Source organism: Notamacropus eugenii, chromosome 3 (assembly GCF_028372415.1).
Source record: "Notamacropus eugenii isolate mMacEug1 chromosome 3, mMacEug1.pri_v2, whole genome shotgun sequence".
NCBI lineage: Eukaryota > Metazoa > Chordata > Mammalia > Diprotodontia > Macropodidae > Notamacropus > Notamacropus eugenii.
Genome location: NC_092874.1, coordinates 198,012,448 through 198,035,082, shown reverse-complemented (window position 1 = coordinate 198,035,082; position 22,635 = coordinate 198,012,448). Strand labels below are relative to the sequence as shown.

At 37.9% G+C, this 22,635-nt stretch overlaps 1 protein-coding gene across 1 annotated transcript in view; it reads right to left on the bottom strand.

The window, feature by feature from the left end:
* The window catches only part of HEBP1 (heme binding protein 1), a 37,659-nt gene extending 15,552 nt beyond the window's left edge, over positions 1–22,107 (bottom strand). Inside the window, exons 1-3 of the mRNA XM_072653896.1 lie at positions 21,859–22,107; positions 8,168–8,306; positions 4,457–4,637 (exon numbers count right to left, since the gene is read on the bottom strand). Coding sequence (XP_072509997.1) covers positions 4,457–4,637; positions 8,168–8,306; positions 21,859–21,936 — 398 coding nt within the window. The 5' untranslated portion in view covers positions 21,937–22,107. The remainder of the gene's footprint in view (positions 1–4,456; positions 4,638–8,167; positions 8,307–21,858) is intronic.
* Between the last annotated feature and the right edge of the window lie 528 nt (positions 22,108–22,635).

Genomic DNA, 22,635 nt, shown 5'->3' with positions numbered 1-22,635 from the left:
CGCAGATGGCTTCCTGCTCTATAACTAGCCCTACCATCTTTCTTGAGCTTTAGTCCCAAGTTAACAAATGCCTACTAGACATTATGAATCGGATGTCCCATAAACATCTCAAGCTTAATATGTCCAAAACAAAATTCACTATCTTTTCTCTTGAACATATCCTTCTCCTGAGTTTCCACATTTCTATAAATGGTTCTATTAGCCTTCTAGTCACTATGTTAGAATCATTCTTTTTCTATAGCCCCCGTCCCATCTTTAGCTAATTAGTTACCAAGTCTTGTTGATTTGATTTCCATAACATCTCACATCTTTCTACTTCTCCACTCTCACAGAATTACCACCCTAGTTCTGCTCCTTGTTATTCTTGACAGGATTATTGAAATAGCTGGAATATTGAAATACATCTCCCTCTCTCCACTTTGTGTCTTCTCCAGTCTAGCCTCCACAAAGCTGCCAAAGTGATATTCCTATAAAAGAAGTTCAACACTTACTCAAGAACATCTAGTGACTCCTTATTATCTGTAGCATCAAAAACTAGTCATTTTGAGCTATTATAAACACACAAATCAAAAATAAAGGACATATGAAGAAAGATGCTATCTGCATCCAGAGAAAGACCTGATAAATAGAAGTATGTATACAATGATTCTACATATGCATACCTATTTGTGTCTAACGGTAGCCATCTCTAAGTGGGAGGCAAGAGGGATGAAAAAAGGAAATTTACGTAACTGTTAAATATTTGGAGGAAATAGCAAGTTGTATATGACAGATTTGTAGTTTAATTTACAATCACCTTTTTTTATTCCAATTATTCTAAATATGGAAATATTTATTTTACTTCATGAATTTAAAATAAAATAAAAATATTTAAATTTTAAAAATAAAAAAATAAAACTTATACCCCCCAACAACAACAAAAAACTATTCAGTTGACATCTAAATTTCTCCATAGCCTGATTCCAATGAGCCTACCCAGTTTTATTATATATATTACTCCCCTTCACAGACATTTTAGCCCAGATAACTGACCTTCTTGCTGTTCCTTGAACATTATAGTTCATCATTTATCCCTGTCCCTGATGCTCTGAGGCCTCCATCCTCATCTCTGTCGGTTATCCCTAGTTAGCTTCATACCTCTTGGTGGACAGCCTATGGACTAGAGGTTCTGAATGAGACATACACAAAAACCAAAGCCAAAGTGCTGTTTTTGTGCAGCTAGGTGACCCAGTGGATAGAGTGCTGGGCCAGGATTCAGAAAGACTCATCTATGTGATTTCAAATCTGGCCTCAGATACTAGCTATGTGACCTGGGCAAGTCACTTAACCCTATTTACATGAGTTTCCTTATCTGTAAAATGAACTGGAGAAGAAAATGACAAGCCATTCCTGTATCCTTGCCAAGAAAACCCCCGATGGGAACATGAAGAGTTAGATATGACTGAACAACAATAAATGTGCTGTTTTTATTTACTGGACTTTACTTACTTGTTTGTGGGTGCTCGAGAGTGAGTTAAAGGGTAGTAACAGGGATAAAAAAAGAAAAAAAATCAAACACAAATACATAGAAGAAAACAAAGGTTTAGAAGCACATGAACAAACAGAAATGTTACTACCTTGTTACATTTAATATATACTTCAGAAAAGCAACCTGTACACGCAAGAGAAGTTCTTGGGTTCAGACACAATCTTTCTTGTTCCCCTTTTAAAAATCAGAATTAAAAAGAAAACAGACCAAAAGAAGAATCAAAGTTCAGCCCAAGTGCTACTTTCTACAGAAACCTTTCCTTAGTCTTCCAGATCCTAGTGCTCCCCTACTGCAACCCACAAAAATATCTTAGATTTACTTTGTGTATCTTGTTTATGCTTATTTCTCCCAACAGAACATATGCTTGAGATAAAACTCAGTTTCATTTTTCTTCCTATATTCCCAGTGCCTAGGGCAGTGACTAGCATACCACAAGGGCTTAATAAACTTTGGGTTTTATGATGAGAAAAGAATATGAGAAATAATGAAAACAAATTCATTTGGGGGAGAAAGGAGAATTTTTGGACATGGCCAATATGTGAGTTTATTTTGCTTGGCTATGCATATTTGTCATGAGGGGGGTTTTGTTTGTTTATTTTAGGAAAAGGTGAGAGAGAGAGAAAAAAATGCTTGTTAATTGAATTTTTTCTTTAATAAAGAACATAGAAAATTCTTTATTGGAGGAGGGGTGGAGCCAAGATGTCAGATTAAGGCAGGAACTTGCCTGAACTCTCCCCAATTCACCTTTAAACAATTATAAAATAATGCCTCAAAATGAATTCTGTAGTGGCAGAACTAATGTTAAGTATGGGGTGAAACAATTTTCTAGTACAAGACAACTTAGAAGGTCAGCAGGAAAGGTCTGTTTCACTCAGATGAAAAGGAAACACAGTCCATTGGAGGAACAGTATGGTCAAGGCAGCAGCAGTTAAAGTAACAACTTCAGGATATAAAATAAATCCACATAAATCATTAATATTTCTATATATTACCAACAAATCCTGGCATCAAGATATAGAAAGAGAAATTCCATTTAAAATAATTGTAGACAATATAAAATATTTGGGATTCTACCTGTCAAGACAAACCTAGGAACTGTATGAACACAATTACAAAACATTTTGCACACAAATAAAGTCAAATCTAAACAACTGGAAAAATATTGATGCTCATGGATAGGCCAAGTCAATATAATAAAAATGGCAATTCTACCTAAATTAATTTGCTTATTCAATGTCATATCAATCAAACTATGAAATATTTATTTTATAGAGCTAGAAAATGTTAATAAAATTTATCTGGAAGAGCAAAAGGTCAAGAATATTCAGGGAATTAATGAAAAAAATTTCAAAGGAAAGTGGCCTAGCTGTACCCTCTTTCACACTGTATTATAAAGCAGTAATCATCAAAATAATTTGGCACTGACTAAGAAACAGTGGTGGATCAGTGGAAAAAAATTAGGTGCCCAATACACAATAGTAAATGACAATAGTAAGCCAGTGTTTGATAACGCAAACACCCAAGTTTTTGGGATAAAACCTCACTATTTGGCAAAAACTACTAGGAAAACTGGTGAAAATTAGGTATAGACCAACACCTTACACCCTGTACCAAGGTCAACATAGGTATATGATTTAGATATAAAGGGTGATATCGTAAATAAATTAGGAAAACCTGGAATAGTTCACCAGTTGCATCTATGGAGAAGTGAAGAATTTATAACCAAACAAGATATAAAGTAGATAATTTTGACTATATCAAATTTTAAAAGTTTTGCATGAACAAAGCTAATGTAACCAAGATTAGAAGGAAAGCAAAAGATAAGGAAAACACTTTTTCCAGCAAGTGTCTCTGATGAAGACCCCATTTCTCAAATATATAGAGACCTGAGTTAAATTTGCAAGAATACAAGTCATTCCCCAATTGATAAATGGTCAAAAGATATGAACAGTTTTCAGATGAAGAAGTCAAAGCTATCTTTAGTCATATGGAAAAATACTATTCATTAGAGAAATGAAAATTAAAACAACTCTGAGGTATCACTTCATACCTATCAGACTGGTTACTATGACAGAAAAGAAAAATGATAAATGTTAGAGGGGATTTGGGAAAATTGAGATACTAATGCACTCTTTGTGGAGTTGTGAACTGATACAACCATTCTGGAGAGCAATTTGGAACTATGCCCAAAAGGCTATAAAACTTTGCATACCCTTTGCTCCAGTAATACTACTAGTGGGTCTGTATCCTATAGAGATTTTTTCAAAAAGAGAAAAGGACCTATTTGTACAAAATTATTTAGAGCAACTCTTTTTGTGGAGGCAAAGAATTGGAAATCGAAGGGATGTCCATCAGTTGGGGAATGGCTGAGCAAGTTGTGGTATGTGAATGTAATGGAGTACTATTATATTATAAGAAATAGTGAGCAGGATGCTCTCAGAAAACCTGGAAAAATATATGAACTGATGCAAAGTGAAGTGAGTAGAACCAGAAAAACATTGTACATAGTAACAGTAATGCTGTACAATGATAATTGTGAATGACTTAGCTATTCTCAGCAAGACAATGACCAAGACAATTCCAAAAGACTGATGATAAAAAATGCTATCCACTTCCAGGGAAAGAACTGCATACCAAAGCATACTGTTTTCACATTTTTTTCTTTTTTGGTTTATGTTTTCTTTCACAACATGACTAATATAGAAATATGTTCAGCATGATTGCACATGTATAACCTATATCAAATTGTTTACTCTCTTAGAGAGGGGGAGAAGATGAAGGAGGGGAAAGAATTTGGAACTCCAAATTTTAGAAAATGAATGCTAAAAATTGTTTTTAAATATAACTGGAAAAAATAAAATATTATTAAAAATATCATCATTTTGGGAATTAAATTCTACTTCTTTCCTCTGAAAAGCATTCTCTTACGTGGAATAGACAGTGATGCTTTCCCTCTCTTCCAACTCGATGCTTTTGTCACTGGGAATAGGAGTATCAGCTTGGAACTGGTTTGGAATCCGGAACCAGACTTTCACTTTCTTCTGTAGAGAGCCATCCTCATGGGGGAATACAGCAAAGGATACAGGAACAGTCATCCCCATCCCAACTCCTAAAAATGGAAAAACATGGAGACATGGACACAAAGCCAGATGTTAGTTATAGTAACAGGCACATGCTGAAACTAAATATTAAAAACTGGTCTATGAAATAACTGCATATTGATAAACTAATAATCTTAAAGTCATGCCAACATGGTCTCTTTTCTTGTAATGGAATTGATGTTGAATATTTTATGTAGAAAATCTATACATAACATTGGATGGTATATTTGTAGAGTATTTTCTATGTGTCCAGCACCATAATAACGAGAGGCAGAATAACAGTGGATAGAAAGATGACCTTGGCACAAGAATAGCTACTTAAAACACACCCAAGATGTATGACTGCGAGTACTTATTATCTCAGTACCACAAGTAACTCTCTATGAACATAAGCAACAGACAAGCAGCTAAACCACATCAGTGAAGGGTGTTTCCATACCAGAACAGTACAGTTACATAGACCGATAAAACTACAGATCTTTACCTCCCCCAAATCCTCCCAATAACCAACAAATGGTGCAATCTTAGCCAATAAATATTCACTTAATGCTTACTATGCATCCAAACTATAATATCTTATGTTTGCATAGTACTTGACAGTTTAGAAAATGCTTTCAAATCCATTATCTTATGCAGAGCTCGGAACAAATATTCTTATCTCCATTTTACAGATGAGGACAGAGACATTAAATAACTTGCGCAAGGTTCTGGAGATAAGGGAGAGTTATTGGATCTTTGATGTATAATACACCTCCCATTACAAGATAGTTTCACTATGTGGAGGAAAGTATTTTTATAACTTCTTATTGGTTGATATATTCTTCAAAATCTTTGGTTTTAGAAAATATCACTGAAATTATAAGTAATTTCTTAACCACAGTAGGCTAGTAAGATCTCCAGCAGCAACCTAAAAATTAAAATGGTTCCCCTTTCTTCATATTCTTTGATGTTCCCAGTTTCTGGTTTCCTGCAAAGGAAAATCCATATTGGATCATATCACAAACTGACATGTACACAAAGGAAATTCTGACTATTTCTTTAGCTATTGGTAATAACTTGATGGTCCATGACTTTGATAAAAGCTTAAGATTTTGTGTTTCTCATCTCTGAAAGCCAAGAGGGACAATAAACATGCTGGATGACAGAGGCAGGATATAGACAACTTGAAACTGAATCCAGTGAAATTCAATAGGGATAAAATAATTTATGTTCAAAAATCAAATTGGCAAGTATTAGGTGGGGTTTGACAGCAGTTTGTCTGCGAAGAAAACACTGGGGGATTTAGGAGACTAGAAAGTCAACATGAGTCCATAGTATGATCTAGTGCTAAAAATAATTAACATAATCTTTGGCTGTGTCGAAAAAGACATAGTGACCAAAACTACTTATTCTAGTCAGATCACATCTGGAGTGGTATGTTCAGCTCTGAGAATAACATATTACAAAGGACACTGAGAAGCTGGATAGTAACCGGAGGAGGTTTAATGGAATGTTGAAAGACCTAGAAATTATGTGAGACTGCCTTGCTATGATGAACAGAAGCCATGCTCATGAGAACCCTGGGAGATTTAGCTCTTTCAACCCTAGTTTCCCACTCTAGGATTTCATTGTCTTGACTGTGATTGCTTCAGTCACCCATTCCTTGTAGGCCTGACTCCTGCCATGTTTCCTTCACTTCACTCTCAGGGCATCTTTTCAACAACCATCTCTGTTTCCCCTCTGACTTCTGTTTTCTAGTTCTAGAACCAAATCTACTCTTCCACTGCTGCTGGAAAGGACCTAAAAATCTACTTCCCTATAGCTCTACTCATTGTCCCTGTAACTTTCCAAACCTCCTTGACCCCAACTCTCCTGTTGAAATATAAGTCCCTTGAGAGAAGGACTGTCTTAGCTCTCACATTTGTATCTCCAACACTTAATACAGTGCTCAGCACATAATAATTGCTTAGTAAGTGGCTTTTTTTTTCATTCACTAGTTCATTTACTCATTTGAGAAACAGCTGAAGGAACCAAGGATGTTCAGACCAGAGAAGAGGGGACTTGGGGGAACATGATATTGTCTTCAAGTATTCGAAGTAAAATCATTTTTTTTTCATAAGTAATATCAGTAGAAGTGATAAAGAGGCAGTTTTAGACTTAATGCAAGAAAAAACTTCCTAACAGTTGGTTGGTAGTGAGGCAATGGGTTTCCCCTCACTAGAAGATTTTTGAGGAAAGGTTGGATATCACTTGTCAGGTATGTTTTAGAGGTATTCTGGTCAAACATGGATTGGATTAGTTGGCTTCTAATGTCCCTTCCAACTCTGAAGTTCTGGAGACTATGATTCTGTAAAAGTATACAATCCCCAAAATGACAAAGATGGTCTTGAGAATTGGAATGATCACTATCTACCTTACATTCTATATTAATTGTTCTGATCTGTCACCTTCTGCTACCCCTATTGATAGCAAACTCCCACCAAACTATCACTTCCCATAGCCTTGTGTTATATAATTGACCAACTCCTATGGAGGAAATAATCCCCAAACTTCAACCTTGTTTTCTCATCCCTATTAATTCTATGAGATGAGGGACCATGGTTTTTGTAGCCCCAGGGCCTTGCACAATGCCTACCTAACACATGGCAGTTATTTAATAAATGAAGGCAGCTAGGTGGTGCAGTGGATAGAGCACCAGTGCAGTACTCAGGAGGATCTGACTTCAAATCTCACCTCAGACACTTGACACTCACTAGTTGTGTCACCTTGGGCAATTGCCCAATTGCCTCATCCTGAGTCATCTCCAGTCATCCTGGTCACTGGACCCAGATGCCTCAGGAGGAGAAGTGAGGCTGGTGACCTGCACAGTCTTCCCTCACTCAAAACAATGTCAAGTGCAAGTCATGTCATCATTTCTCTGATGGCATGGTCTTCTTCAGAAACAAAGGATGAACACACACACACACACACACACACACACTTAATAAACGACTGCTCACTGATACTGGTGTTATTTACTGTCAAGTTTTACCCTCCTACTAGATCCATTAGAGGAGAGACTATGTCTCAGTTAAGCTACATCTCCTACAGTGCACAGGGTAGGTGCTTTGTAATCATAGCTACTTCACAATAACTTGTTGAATCATAACTCATGTGGAATTATGTTTAATATGATTGTACATGTATAGCTTATATCAGATCGCTGCCATCTTGGGGAGGGAGGAAGGGAGGAGAGGGAGAGAGAAAAATATTTGGAACTCAAAATCTTATAAAAGTGGATGTTGAAAGTTAAAAAAAGCATGTGAATTGATCTGTCTATAAAGGAACTACAAAATAAATTAAAACAAAGACAATAACTTGTTGAATCAAACTGAAGCGAGCTTTATACCCTTGCCAATGCTCTTCCAAATAAAACACCTCTTTTACTTGCCCCCATGTGCCACCTGTACCAGGTTCTCAGTAGTTGCCCAACAGCAATTGCTGTTGCTGAAATGAAATAACTATGTATCTCATGGGTAGGTGAAAGCACTGAAAATCTGGGTCTTATTGTGCCACTTACCTTTGTCATTAGAGCCTCCAACATACTTCAAAACTTTTGGCATTGCTTCCTTTAAGGCCTCATCAAAGGGCTTGTCTGTCACTTCCACAGTAGCAAACTTTCCACCTTCACAGGTCCTTTCTTCATAAGTCAACTCTCCCTAGGGAGACAAAACACTTCATAATTAAGTAATAGAAGTATCAAACTGTGATCTAGCCAGACAAAATAAGGTTCCAGCTATATGAGCCACAAATCTGTTTAGGGCAGTGACAGATGGAATGAGAAAAACGTTAGTGAGAAGCCCCATGGGGATGACTAAAGAGTCATCATTTACTGGCAAATGCCTCTGAAGTCTTAGAATGAGAGTAGCACGTAATCTATAAATCCAAACTCTTCTCCATTTCCAGTGATAGGCCACAATTATGGGCAGTTGATATACTTTTGATCATCACAAAGGCAGAATGGCCTAATGGATTGGTGGCCTTTGAACCAGGATGACCTGAATTCAAGTTCTGTCTCTGATACATACTAGCTATATGACTCTGAGAAAGTCATTTAACCTCTTGAGTGCTCTAGGTCAAGGATGTATGCACACTACGACTTCGCAATCAAATCTAGTACTGCTTGGTTTTTGTATAGCGAAAAATGTTCTTTACATTTTAAGATGTCTAAATGATTTTTAAATTTTTAAATATTTAGTGGAACACAACCATGCTTATCTATTCGCATATTATCTGTGGCTGTTTGTGTTCTTTAAAGGTAGTTGAATATTGTGAAAGAGACCATTCATGGCACTCTCATGCTTGGTACAGAACAACCTATAGTGATACAGTTATAACTCAATCACGTTTTGAGTGCCATGTGTATCACTGCACTGCAAAACTTTATTTATTTCTTATTGCCACTGCATAACCATCATGTCAAAACAAGAAAGGAAAAGAGAGGAAAAAAAAGTCTTATTATGATTTTCTGAGCTCAAGGCTGAGATTTAAATTTTTCTGAATGAGAAGCATCTCTTGCAATCATTATTATCAAACACCAGATGGTTTTAGAAGTTTGAATTGGACAATGTTTCTTAATGAAATTAGCTAAAACTGATAAGGAAAAACAGTGCTTAAATACAAAACTTAGGCAGTAGCAAAGTCAATTTGACAATCAATGTTTAAATCCTGGATAATATCAAGCTACTTTATACATTTCCTGTGCTGTGAAAAGTTAAAATAAGAAGAGAGATCTTCATTCCCACACAAATTTGCAGTGGATATACTTTCTGAACCCATACTACAGTTCTAATGGCATTATTTATACCTTGATACATGAAGAAAAGAAATTTCCGTATTTTAAAATCCATTAAGCTTGGGCAGTTGAGGAATTTCTACCTAATCTTCAATTGGAAGTGATTAATCTGTATTGTAATGTCATGCTATGAGAAGAATCTAACAGAATTCGATGAATGCAAAATTAAAATTATATGCTGGTGGATTGTTACCAGAAAAGACATTTTCAAAAATGAATTTGTAAATCAAAACTAATGAGTGCACATTTACAATCAATTTTTATTAGTAGGGAACATTAACTTTGGATCCCAATTAAACAACATTATCCCCCTAAAAAGAACTCCAAAGACCTGTGTTAACAAAAAAAAGTACTCGTTATTACATCTTGAATTTCATCAATAAAAAATTGCAGAATTGCTTTTTTTCTCTCTCGTTATATAAGTACTTACATAATATCCTTGACTTTGCCTCTTGGCTCACAAAACCTAAAATATTTATGATCTGACCCTTTACAGAAAATTTTTACTGGCCTCTTCTCTAAGCCATTTTCTAATATAGTGATTCTCAAACTCTCTGGCCTCATGGCCCATTTGTATTCTTAAAAATTATTGAGAATCCTCTCTTATGTTCTCCCGTGTACATGGAAATGTTTGTTTTTTCTTTTCTCTTTTTGCATTTAAGTTTCAAATGAATAAAAAATTTACACACTCACACACAAATTGTTGAGGTACCCTCCCCCAAGAACTTTCATTTATATGCATTATATCTATTGATATTTAATATGTTTCACGTTAAAACAATTTAGTATTGTTATAAAAATAGTTTTGACTTCATGGAGCCCTTGTGAAAGGGGCTTTGGGACTGCATTATACTTTGAGAACTGCTCCTGTAATGCTAGAAGTTTTAGAGTCAACTTGCATTGGTAAAGTGAATTTTTTCTCTCATAGAGGAGTTCCCCCTGAATCAATTAAATCCTATCACCTATTCTTGATCCACTGATTCACTTGAGCTGGGACACCCTCCTCATCGTACTTCACCTACCAAAGTATTACCATCCTTTAAGTTCTAAAACATTTTGCTTCCTCCAAGTAGCTTTCCAAACTACAGCAACCTTTCCCTGTTTTTGAACTCATAATATTATTCATACTACATATGTATCAGTCATATACTCCTTTGTAACATCCCTCATATAATTGTCTGGTACTGTTATTTAACTTTTCAGATATTTAAGCCTTAACAAGTACTTTTTAACAGTTAACTTACACTCCTTTAAGAGACTTCCATGATATATAGAGAGTGGAATGTAGTTAGAAGCAGCAGAACTGGGTTTGAATCCCAGATCTTTTACTTTTATCTGTATTCCCTAAGGGAAATCATTTAAACTCTCTGGACTTCAGTTTTCTAATCTTTAAAGAGAGGGAAGTTATATTAATAATAATAACACTGGCATGTATAATAACAACAATGACAAATTTTCTACATTCTACATGGCATCTCTACAGCACCAATGAACTAGAAACTGAATTTCCTGAGAAAGGAGAGCAAATGTCCTGGAGATGGGCAGATAACTACCACAAGGATAATAATTAATAAATAATAATGTCTAGCATTTCTATAGTTCTACCACGTGCCAGCACTATGCTAAGCACTTTACAAATATTATCTCATTTGATCCTCACAAGAACCCTGGGAGATAGATGCTATCATTATCCTCATTTTATGGCTAAGGAAATTGAGGCAAATAGGGTAACTCAGGTCTTCCTGACTCTAGGCCTAGGGCTCTGCCTGTTGTACCACCTAGCTGTGTTATCCAGTTATAGTGAATGATTTCTAAGTCCTTTCTAATTCTGAAACCTATGAAATAACATCTCATATTTCTTTGAAAACTCCATGACCAGTACAAGGCTTTACCTACAAGAAATACTCCAAAAAGACCATGCTAATTTCTTCAGAAATAAACCTTCACCAGAATCAGAAAAGAAGAAGGAGGAGGAGGACGAGAAAGTGGAGAAGGAGGAGAAAGAGGAAGAAAAAAGGAGAAAAAGAAGTAGAAGAAGAAGAAGGAGAAGAGGAAGAAGAAGAAGGAGAAGGAAAAGAAGAAGAAGAAGGAGAAGGAGGAGAAGGAGAAGAAGAGGAAAAAGAAGAAGAAGAAGATGAAGAATAAGAAGGAGAAGAAGAAGACAAACAGAGAGACAGATAGACAGAAAGGGTCCAGCATGGAAGGTAAAGTTCTTAGAAGAACTCTGTTTTTAGCAAAAAAGAGGCAAACCTGAGCCAGATCTATACACAAATCACATTGAAGAGTAAATATAACATTAATGAAACTCATTGTCCTGAGATAGTGGTGGTAGGTAAAATGAGAAATAAGGCCAAGAAAGCTTAAACCAGTTAACATATGATGGATTTGATGAGAATTAAAGAGTGCCACTGTATTCCTGGTCATCTTTTCCAATGTTGGTTGTACCTTCTCTAGTGTCTCCCCATCCTCCCCAAATTAATGGTCCTGGAAGAGGAACTGGAATACTCCTTGTTCACCATTGCCACTTTCAAAATCTCCCTCTACTACCATTACTTGGTAACCTCTCCTCTTTTGAGATTCAGTCTACCTAAATTTATCACCCAACCCAGATCATTGTGGTTGCCATCTAATGACTACCAGAATGTGCTTCCTCTTTTTTCACTAAGTTAAAAAGCTGGCTCACAGTTTTTCTCTCTATCTTCATTCCTGTCCTGATACTGAGAACATCAACATATATGTTGACATTTCTCTCACTTCCTCAATCTATCTATTCAACTGTCATAGCTTATTCCTCCACTCCACCTCAGCTAAACATAGGGATGGTCACATTTTTATCTTACCCATAAGTATTCCATTTCCATAATCAAGAATTCTGAACTTCCTTTATCTAATAATAATTTATGTTGGGGTGTAAGCTCAGTTCTCACATGAACAGTCTCAGGCAGGTAAAAGTGAGGGCTTCTTGATAGTGAGCTCTCATGAGGCCCCCCAGGGAACAGCTGGGAATTGAGGTGTGAGACTCGAGCTTTCTTGTTTTTCCACCTCTTCTCAGTGGAAACTTGCTGGGGAGAGCATCCCACCCTTGAGATTGGTCCGTGGTCTGAGCACACCTTTTTGTTAATTAGCTAAGGGGCTTAGAGCGTGGACAGTATCCACGAGCAAACTATGCAGCGGGGAGAGCTTAAATGCGGACAGGAAAGCCTGGGGTTGGGGTTCCTTTCTCCTCGGGAAGAACTTGCCCTGCATGCTGACATGTAACTAAGATCCTGAATAAAGCCTACAACTTCTGTTTAACCCTGGAAGTCTCTTCTCTTGATACGTTTATCTGGCTGGCCACCGAAGACCTGAAGATAGGTAAAATGACCCGGGCAGCCCACGGCAATTAGGCCAGGACAAATTTACATTGTAATAATCTATATTCCTTCTTTTCTTATGACTTATTCCTCCTAAGTCTGTTCTTCATCCTCACCATACCATTGCCAAAACCATTGCTCCAGACCGCTTACAAGCATTCATTCCTTCCACCCTCTAAGCTGAGGCTCTTATCTCATACTTTATGGAGAAAATCAAAGTCACTTACTATTCCTTTTTCCCTCCTTCTCATTTTACCACTCATTGACTTCACCTCTCATTATTTCCTTCTTCCTGTTGAAGAGATGGATCTATTTCTCACCAGGGCTCACATGTACCTTTGATCTTATCTTTTCCCTGCCTTCTCTAGAAGACCACCCTGAACATTTTCCCCTTCTCTCTAATTTCAATCTATCCCTATCAAGTGGCTTCTTTCCTGTTGCCTGTAAGAAACAAGTCTTTTCTATCCTTACAAAAACAAAAACAAAACACCTTACTAGTAAAATATCTTGAGAAAGTCATTGACATTTCATGCCTCTACTTTCTTTTACTTTCTTCTTAACCTTCTAAAATCTAGCTTCCCACCTCAGTTGAAATTCCTCTCTCCAAAGTCATTAATGACCTCAATTACTAAATCTAATCTTTTTCTAAATCCCCATCTTTCTCAACCTCTTTCTAGCATTTGACCCTGTTGATCACCCCCATTCTCTCTTCTCAGGGTTTTCATGACATTGTTCTCTCTCTCTCTTGATTTTCTTCTAAGTCATCTGATCACTCCTCATTCTCCTTTACTGAATCATCATCCATAGAACACCCATTTACTGTGGGATGTTCCTCAAGGTGCTGGCCTATTCTCTTTCTATACTCTCTCATGTTGTGATCTCATCAACTTCCTTGGCTTTATCACTTCTATTCAGATAACTCTCAAATCTCTATGTCCAGTTCTTGTCTCTCTGACCTCCAGTCCTATATCACAAACTATTAAAAATTTAGACATTTCTTTTTTGTGTATTTTAATAAGATTTATTATGATAGAATAATACAAAAAAGTTACAAAAATCCTACAAGGCTACAATATATTGTGCATATGTATAATATGTATTATGTATCATATATCAATATCATATACATTATTGACATTTCTAGATTTGTCAGAACTCCAAAACCAAAGCGTGCCGTAACTCTATTTACTTCTTTTGTGCCCAAGACCCAGAGTGTTATGTAATTAAATGACCCAAACAATTGTGGAAACTGAAGAGGATAAAAGTATGAGATCATTGAGGATTCTCATTCTTAGATTTTTTTTTTCTCACCCTTCAGACCCAAGGAGCAATACAGACTGCTCTCGGGTGCCAGAAAAATTGACAGGTCAGATTCCAAGCCCTTTCCAGTTCCATTGAGTTGAGGTGTTAGTTTCCAGTTGGCTTGTCCTACTGGGTTAGACATTTCTAAATCTGTTGTTCTGTAAGGCAACTCAAACCTAACAAGTCCAAAGGAGAACTTCTTACCTCCCTTCCCCCCACTTCCCTCCTCAGATTGGCCCTTCTTGTGAACTTCATTATCACTGGTGAGAGCACTGACATTCTTCCAGTACCCAGGCTCACAACCTCAGTGTCACTCTTATTCACAACATGTATACACTCATTTGTCAAATCCATTCATTTTTATCTCCATATTACCTTTCTGATATGTCCTCTTGTTCCATTCACATAGCTACCACCCTAGTACAGGCTCTCATCCTAGTACAGCCTCCCCCAAATCTCTCCCAGCTCCAATCTACCATCCACACAACAAGCAAAGCTATTTTCCAAAAGCTCAGGTTTCACTATGTCAACCTTCTTCTTCCTCACCAATAAACTCCTATAACTCCCTCCAAGATCAAATGTAAACTTCTTTATTTAGTAAAGGCTCTTTCCTACCTTTCCAGTCTATTTAGATATTGCTCTTCTCTCCACTCTACAATTCAGTTATACCAGTCTACTTGTTACTCTACACTCAATGCTCCATCTCTCATCTCCATGCCTTGTATTGGGCATATGCTCTCCTACCACACTTCCATTTCCCGTAATTCCTAATTTTCTTCAAGACTCAGCTAAAGTGTTACCTACTATAGGAGGCTTTTCCTAGTGTCCTCTTTCCTTCCCTCCCCCTCTTTACCAGAATCTTCTCCTCAAACTTGTATTTCATTTGTCTATGTCTGGTTTGTATCTACATCCGTATATGTTTCCAGCATTAAAATGTAAGCTCCTTGAAGGCAGTGGATGTTTTGTTTTTGTCTTTGCACTCCTAGTGCTTAACGTAGCTCCTGCCATATTGAAGATACTTAATAAATGCTTGATATTGATGACAGAGATCCATCAGAGGACATACCTTACCTGTTTGAGGTTGATGTCACAAAGGTCAAGGAAGGTCTCCTACCTGAACTAGGTGCCACTGACCCCAGGGAAAGATAAATAAGTCTGGTTCTAACATGTTCTGTCACTGCTGTGCTTCTCTCTCCTTATCTTCTATCTAAATATTTAGCCTTTATATTTAAATAAAATAGTAAATTAAAAGAGAGAAATTCCTTCTCTACCTACCTTTCATTAGACATAATCAAGAAATGCTAAATCGTTTTACACAGTGGGTAAAAGACTTAGTAATTATTTAATCACCTCATCAACAAACATTTATTTAGTGTTTACTAGTTCAGACTCTGTGCTAGTTGCTATAGATACAAAGAGAAGGAAACAGCTCCTGTCCTCAAGGATCTTACATTCTACTAGGGAGTATGAAGATAAATACATATAAATAGATACAAGATATATACAAAAGAAATGCAAGTTAATTTTTTTTAGGTGCAGGAGGATAAAGCATCTGGGGGAATCAAGAAAGGCTTCTTGGTGTTGTTTAAACTTATTATAGAAAACTAGCTATTTTAAGAATTGTGAAAAGAACACATTCCAGGCATGGGGTTTATGCAAGTCAAATTAAGTCAAGTCAACAAGCATTTATTCATGCCTACTATCCAAACACTGCACTAAGCACTGGAAATACAAAACAAACAAAACTGGACCCTGCCCTCAAGGAGCTCACAATCTGAAGGGGGAAAAGAAACTAGAGCCAAGAGAACTGAAAGAAATTGTCAGGTGTGACTGATTGCTGAGTTACTTTCTGTTAGAGAACTCTGAAAAAGTAGGGAGAAGAGGAGAAGTTCTACAGAATCTGAGATAAATAAATATCCTAATTTTCTTTTTAATAATTAATTGTTTTCACTATTTATTATTACTTATTTTATTTATTTCTTAATTTTTTTCACAATTATATGTTAAAAAAATCCTCATTTTCAAAAAGTGATAGAAAGTGTGGTCAACAAACTATTGGCCAGAGGACTCATCTTCATAGCATGTCCTCCTAGCAAAATTCTAGAGGGTCTTATTAAAGGAATAATTAGGATCCTTAGGATGCAGCACAGGGCAATGGAAAAACCATGGCCTCCAAAGTCAGAGAACCTCACTTCTAATCCTTCCTCTGACACATCACATGTGCGACTTTGGGGGAGATACTTAACTTTCTGGGGCCTCAGTTTCTTCAAATGTAAAATGGATCAGATGGCTTCTGAGATCCTTTCCAGATGTACCTCTATGATACATGCTATGATTGGTTAAAAACTAGAAAGGAAATAGTGAAGACCAAGAGGCAGCACGTGGCACCTACCTCTTAGGGCTGCTGACGGAATAAAGAGTTCATAGCAGTAAAGCAACTAGCGCAGTGCCCAGCATGTAGCCAACTAAAATTATTGCTATTGTTGTTGTTGATGTTAAATTCAGCCTCCGATACTAGCATGTCACTGAACCTCTGTCTGCCTCAATTTCCCCATCTGTAAAATAGTGATAATGATACCACCTACCTCCCAGGGTTGTTGTGAGGATAAAATGAGATTATTTTTGTAAAGCACTTTGCAGATGCTAAAGCACTATAGAATGGATAGTTTCTATTATTCAACCAATCCTTATGTGACATGATGGTGGGTTTTTGGCTTGTCTCCTTCTGGATGTTCAGCTTATCAACATGGCATCCCAAATAAAAACAGTTCTTCAGTTGGGATCTGACCAAGGCAGCAGATAGGCTGATCATCTCCTTAGGCCTAGATTCCATTGCCTTTCTTAATGCAGTATGAGTCATTTTTTTTTGTTTTTGGCATATCACGCTGATTTATAGTACACTTATAGTCTGCTAAGACCCCAAGTCTTTTCTCAGACAAACAGCTGTTTAACCATGCCTTCCTCATTCTGCCCCAGCGAAGCTGTTTATTTATCGTGACAGGGCAGCTAGGTGGCACAGTGGAGAGAGCACCAGGCCTGGTAGTCAGGACGACTCATCTTCCTGAGTTCAAATCTGGCCTCAGACACTTGCTATCTGTGTGAACCTGGGTAAGTCACTTAACCCTGTTTGCTTCTATTTCCTCATCTGTCAAATGAGCTGGAGAAAGAAATGGCAAACCACTGCAGTATCTGTGCCCAGAAAACCCCAAATGGGGTCATGAAGAGTTGGATATGACTTAAAAACGACTGAACAACAAGAAGATACATTTTGACATCTTATGTGATTCATCCTGAACTTTGGGGATCATTATTCTGTCACCTGTGTTAGTTGTTTTTACCAGTTTTATGTAATTTGCAATTTTGATTAATATGTAACTTATGCCTTTAACTAAGCCAGTGATAAAAAATGTTAAAGAGCACAAGGCCAAGCCCAGAAACCTGGTACGTTCCCCTAGGGATCTCCTTCCAAGTTGACGTTGAATCATGAATTACTCTGGCCACCTAGCTAGTTTCAAGTCCACTTAACTGAATCCTTACCTAGTTCACATCTTTCCATCTTGTCTACATGCACAAAAAAAAGATTTTTATCAATTGCTTTGCCAAAATCTAGGTTAACTATATCTGTAGAATTCTGCTAATGTAACCTAGTTTTAAAAAATAGAAATGAATGTATTTTGATATGACCTGTTCTAGAGAAAGCCATAGTGGTTCATGACCTTCACAACGTTATCTTTTCTAGTTTTCAGCTAATCATAGCAGATATGGAGCTACAGCTAGAAAAGGTCTAAGAAGCCACCATTTTAGAATTGAGGAAACTGAGGCAGACAGAGGTTAAGTGATTTGACCAAGGTTACATACAAGTATCTGAGGTTGGATTTTAACTCAGGTCCTCTTGATTCCAGGCCCAGCACTATATTCACTGTATCACCTAGCTGCCTAAGGAAGTTTATGATACTTAGCTTGGGGAAGTGGTTTCTTTTTTTGATGGGGTATGCGTGGGTGATAACTTTCTTTACATAATATATATATATATGTACATATATATATACATATATATATATACATATATATATATATATGTATATATATATATATATATATATAAGGGGTGGGTTCTCCCTCACAGTAGTAGGTTTTTTATTCAGAGGTTGGATAAATTGTTAGGGATATTGGGGGGGGGGGGCGAGATTCTTGGCCAAGTAGAAGTAAATTCTATGTAACTAACATTCTGTGCTTCTGAAGTCATTGCTAGTAATTGCAATGAACTAGTGAGTACTAGCTAGGAAGGAAAAATGCCAACACTTGACTCTTCTGATGTCAGATGCTGTGTTCTTGATACTGAACCATACTGCATATCCAGTTACTCAAGACTAACACGGGACTCTGGGCACAGTCCACGAATTGCCTAGGGTGAAACATATATCTGCTGATAAGGCCACTAGCAACACAGAATCAGTCCTTAACATCTGACTCTAAGACAGAGGCAGAGCAGGGAGGACTTAAGTTTATGATACACTGGGAAAGAAATATAAGGATAGGCTTAAGGGGAATAGGGAAAGGCCTCTTGGTTTCTTGCCTAGATCCTTTCAAAGGTAGTAGCTTTAATTGTCACTTTCTACTTTCCAGTTTACAAAACTTTCCTTACAACTACTTTTTAAAGTAATTAATGGTCTTATTATCCCCTTTTCATAGAGGAAGATGACTGTGCCTCTGGGACTTGCCCAGTCATACTCTTAGGCAAAGAAAGTTAGGAGTCTAACCTCTGTCTGTTGACACTGTCTAGTGCCCTTAACCACTATACAAAGCTATCACTTTTCTATGATGTGATATATAATTTGGGTAGAAAATCCCAAGCCTAGCCATGTGTGGCTCTTGTATTACTCTGAATTAGTTCAGTGTCCAGGGCACACAGACAAGTATCTTACATGAGACGACCAAGGATCAAAAATCTCTACTCCAGAACAGCTGCTTCTTACTCTGCTGAAGTTTTTAGAACTAGAGAAAGGTAGAAAAGTCACTGGAACTCTTTCATATGCACAGTTGTCAAAAAAAGGAGTGAAAGGCAAGAAAAAATAAAATACTGATCCAGATGGAAGAGTTAAGAGATAGGGGTTGGATCAGGGCCTCCAGGCCTCAAATGCTTTCTAGGTCCTTGGGTATAGCCTTTTGACTGAGTCCAAGTTTTACAGAACAAATTCTTTTATTAAGGGAATTTGTTCTGTGAAGTTTAGATTTATTTAAAGGGCTGCACTTGAGGACTTAGAAAGTCATATGTGGCCTCGAGGCCACAGGTTTCCCCACCCCTGGTTAGTTGGCCAAGTAATGCTTATTACTAAGCATATTTCTAGTGATACTACCTTACTGGTACATGTACGATAGTGGAGCTACATTGGTGATTGCTATTAATAAAAAATGACCCACGATTGCTATTACTATACAGAGTAGGGTCTGGAAAAGCCCCAGCTTGCATGCAAAAGAACCTTTTGACTCTGAATGTCATCAACAAAAAGTTAGTATATGGATAATGCCCAATTTGGCTTTTTCTATCGATGGCACCACCATCTTCCCAGTTGTCTAGGCTTGAAGCCTCAAAATCATTTTGAACTTTCTAGTATGTCATCCCACACATCCAGTCCAATGCCCAGTCCTGTCAATGCTACCTCAATAATATCTCTTGAATCTATCCCCTCCTCTTACACTGCTAAACCTAGTGTATGTCCAATAAAACCTTCGTCCTGGACTATTGTAACAGCCTCCCCACTGTCCTATTTACCCCTAGTCTTTCCTCTCCATGTCACAAGGTTGCCACAACAATCTTCAAAGGCACAAGCCTGGCCCTTCTGAAAAAACATTACGCAGTGCCCTATTACCTATAGGATTAATTACAAACTTCTTAGCCACCTACCTCTTTCCTTTTGTGGAGAGAGTACCAGGCTTGGAGTTAGGAAGACCTGAGTTCAAATCTGACCCTGGACACTTTCTAGCTGTGTGATCCTGGGCAAGTCACTTTATCTCTGACTCAGTTTCCTCATCTATAAATAGGGATATTATAGCACCTCTCAGGGCTTTTGTGAAGATTAAAGAGACAGTAATTGTAAAGAGCTTAGCACAGTGCCTGGTACACAGTAAATGGCGCGTACTACATGTGTGTATCAGCTATTATTTTTATTATTCTTTAGCTTGTTTGTACATGCTTGTTTGTATGTTGCCTCCCCCAACGCAAGGCTTGTGTTTTGCTTTTCCTTGTATTCTCAGAGCTTAGTGGATCTGACACATAATAGGTGCTTAATAGATGTGTACTGACTCACTGACAGACTCTAAAGAAGGCCCTCCACAATCTGCTCCAAGCTACTGCTCTGTCATGTGCCACTGTTCTCCTCTATGCATTCTGTTTTCATTTCTGCAGCTGCTCTGGTCCCCTCCTGGTTTTTCTACACTTGTTCACACAACGACAGAGAATGACTCATTCTAGAACTCCCTGCCTATCAGTCAGTCAACAAGCACATTTTTAGTATAGTCTCAATGCAGGTTGGTTAAAATCCTTCTTTTCTTCCTGATCCAGCTCCTCTAAGAGGATCCTCCAATCCTTTCAGCTCTTCCTTCAATATTCTAAGATAATCTATCACCTTCTACCTTGGATTTTACTATTTTTTTTTTAAAGAGTCAATTCTGTGCTTCAGTGGATAAGTCACTAGAACAGGAGTCAGGACAGTCCTGAGTTTAAATCTTGCCTCTGGCATTTAGTTAGCTGTGTGATCCTGGAAAAGTTCCTTGTTTTCTCTGACTCAAGTTTCCCCCTCTATAACACAGAGTTAATAATAGTACCTAGTCACTCAACCCTAATTAATTTAATTAAATTAATAATTATTATATTATATATCAATTATATTGCATTAATTTATTGCATAATATTAATATATTGTGTTTTTATATTATGTTAATAATTATATAAATATAATTAATAATAATGTGGCTCTCTGAATTTATATATTATATTAATTATATATTATATTACGTATTTTATATTAATCAATCAATTAATTTAATATTAATTATATAGTATAATGATGTTATCATACTAATTATAATTGTGTTATATATCACATTATAGTATTATATTATATATTATATGAATAATAATTATATAAACATAATTAACAATAACACAGCTCTCAGACTGACCATCAAAAGATAGTCAAACGGAATATTATCTCTAAAGAGCTTTGAATGCTAACTCCCGTTATTAATGTAAAACTTCCAAAGGAGGTGGTAAGGGGTAAGGAGTCCATCACTTTTTCATCTTTGCATTTCTAGGTCCTGTTTCAACAGCTGACAAACAAAACAGAAGTTCAGGGAACTGTGATGAAAACGTCCTTTGCCCCCACAGCGATCCATCTCTGCTGGTGCACTGCAAGGGTACACAACTAAACGTCAAAGGCTGCGTTAACGGGGGCATGGCAGCTGACCAAGTGGGTGCTCTCTATTCAAATGGAAAACCACATGTAAATGAATGTCCTCCTTCCTTGCAAAGGCTGTGCTCCTTTCCCTCCATGCACTTCAATCCAGAATCCAGATGGAGGATATTAAGGGCGCTAAGACCAAACGATGCTCCGTAGTGTCCCCTCTCCCTCCGTCCCGGACCCCGCCCCGTCCCTCCAGCCAAATTGTGCGGGTCAGTCTCAGCTTCCTCATTCAACCACTAGCTTCTGATTGGAGGGAAAGGGAGCCTGTCTTCCCTTTCCTTGGCAGCCCTGCTCCTACCTTCCCCCCCTTGCTCAGGACTTGCCAGGGCCAGGTCTCCACGCTCCCGAACAAGGAGTTCTTTATCATGCCCAACATGATGCCGCTGTCTCCGCCTCAGTCCGGGCTGCCACACTGGATCCGCAGGCACGGAGGAGCCTGGTTTCTGGGTTCCGATCCCGTCCTCTTCCGTCCCCACAGCCCAGCCTCGGCAGGAGGAGCTCCAGGAGCCGTGGGGAGTGGAGTGGAGCAACCCAATCAAGCGCCCAGGGAGGAGCCCTGACTCCAGTCCCACCCTGGCTGGGCTCCGCCGCGGCTCTGGGCGCTGGAGGAGCAAGAATAACTGACGAGGGGGGCGAGCCTGGACTCCTCTAGGTCGAGAGCCAGCCGGACATACCCCAGCCCGGCTCAGTCTTCGGCTTTGGGTCTTAGCTGACGAAGTTAGACATTTTCCCCTCCGGGTATTTCCTTGGTTGGAGCCTTCTTTCTGTTGTGCAAAGGAAGGGGAGGCTATCACAGCTTGAGTAACCATAATTTTGAACTTCAAAATAACGTCTCTTCCTGAACCCATCCCTTTACCCTCAGACCTTCCCCAAGTTTTCTCCTGTTATACTTGTACGCGATCAGAGCAAAACATTCCTTTGCTTCAGAAAATTCTCTCAGACGGTCACCCTGTGTCTGTCTTCCTTTCTGAATCAAATTCTTAGAAAAAGCTGTCCATGTGAGCTGCTTGGCTACTACTCAGTCGTCAGCCCTTTGCCATTGGGATTCCAACATTATCTGACTCAAACTTTTTTT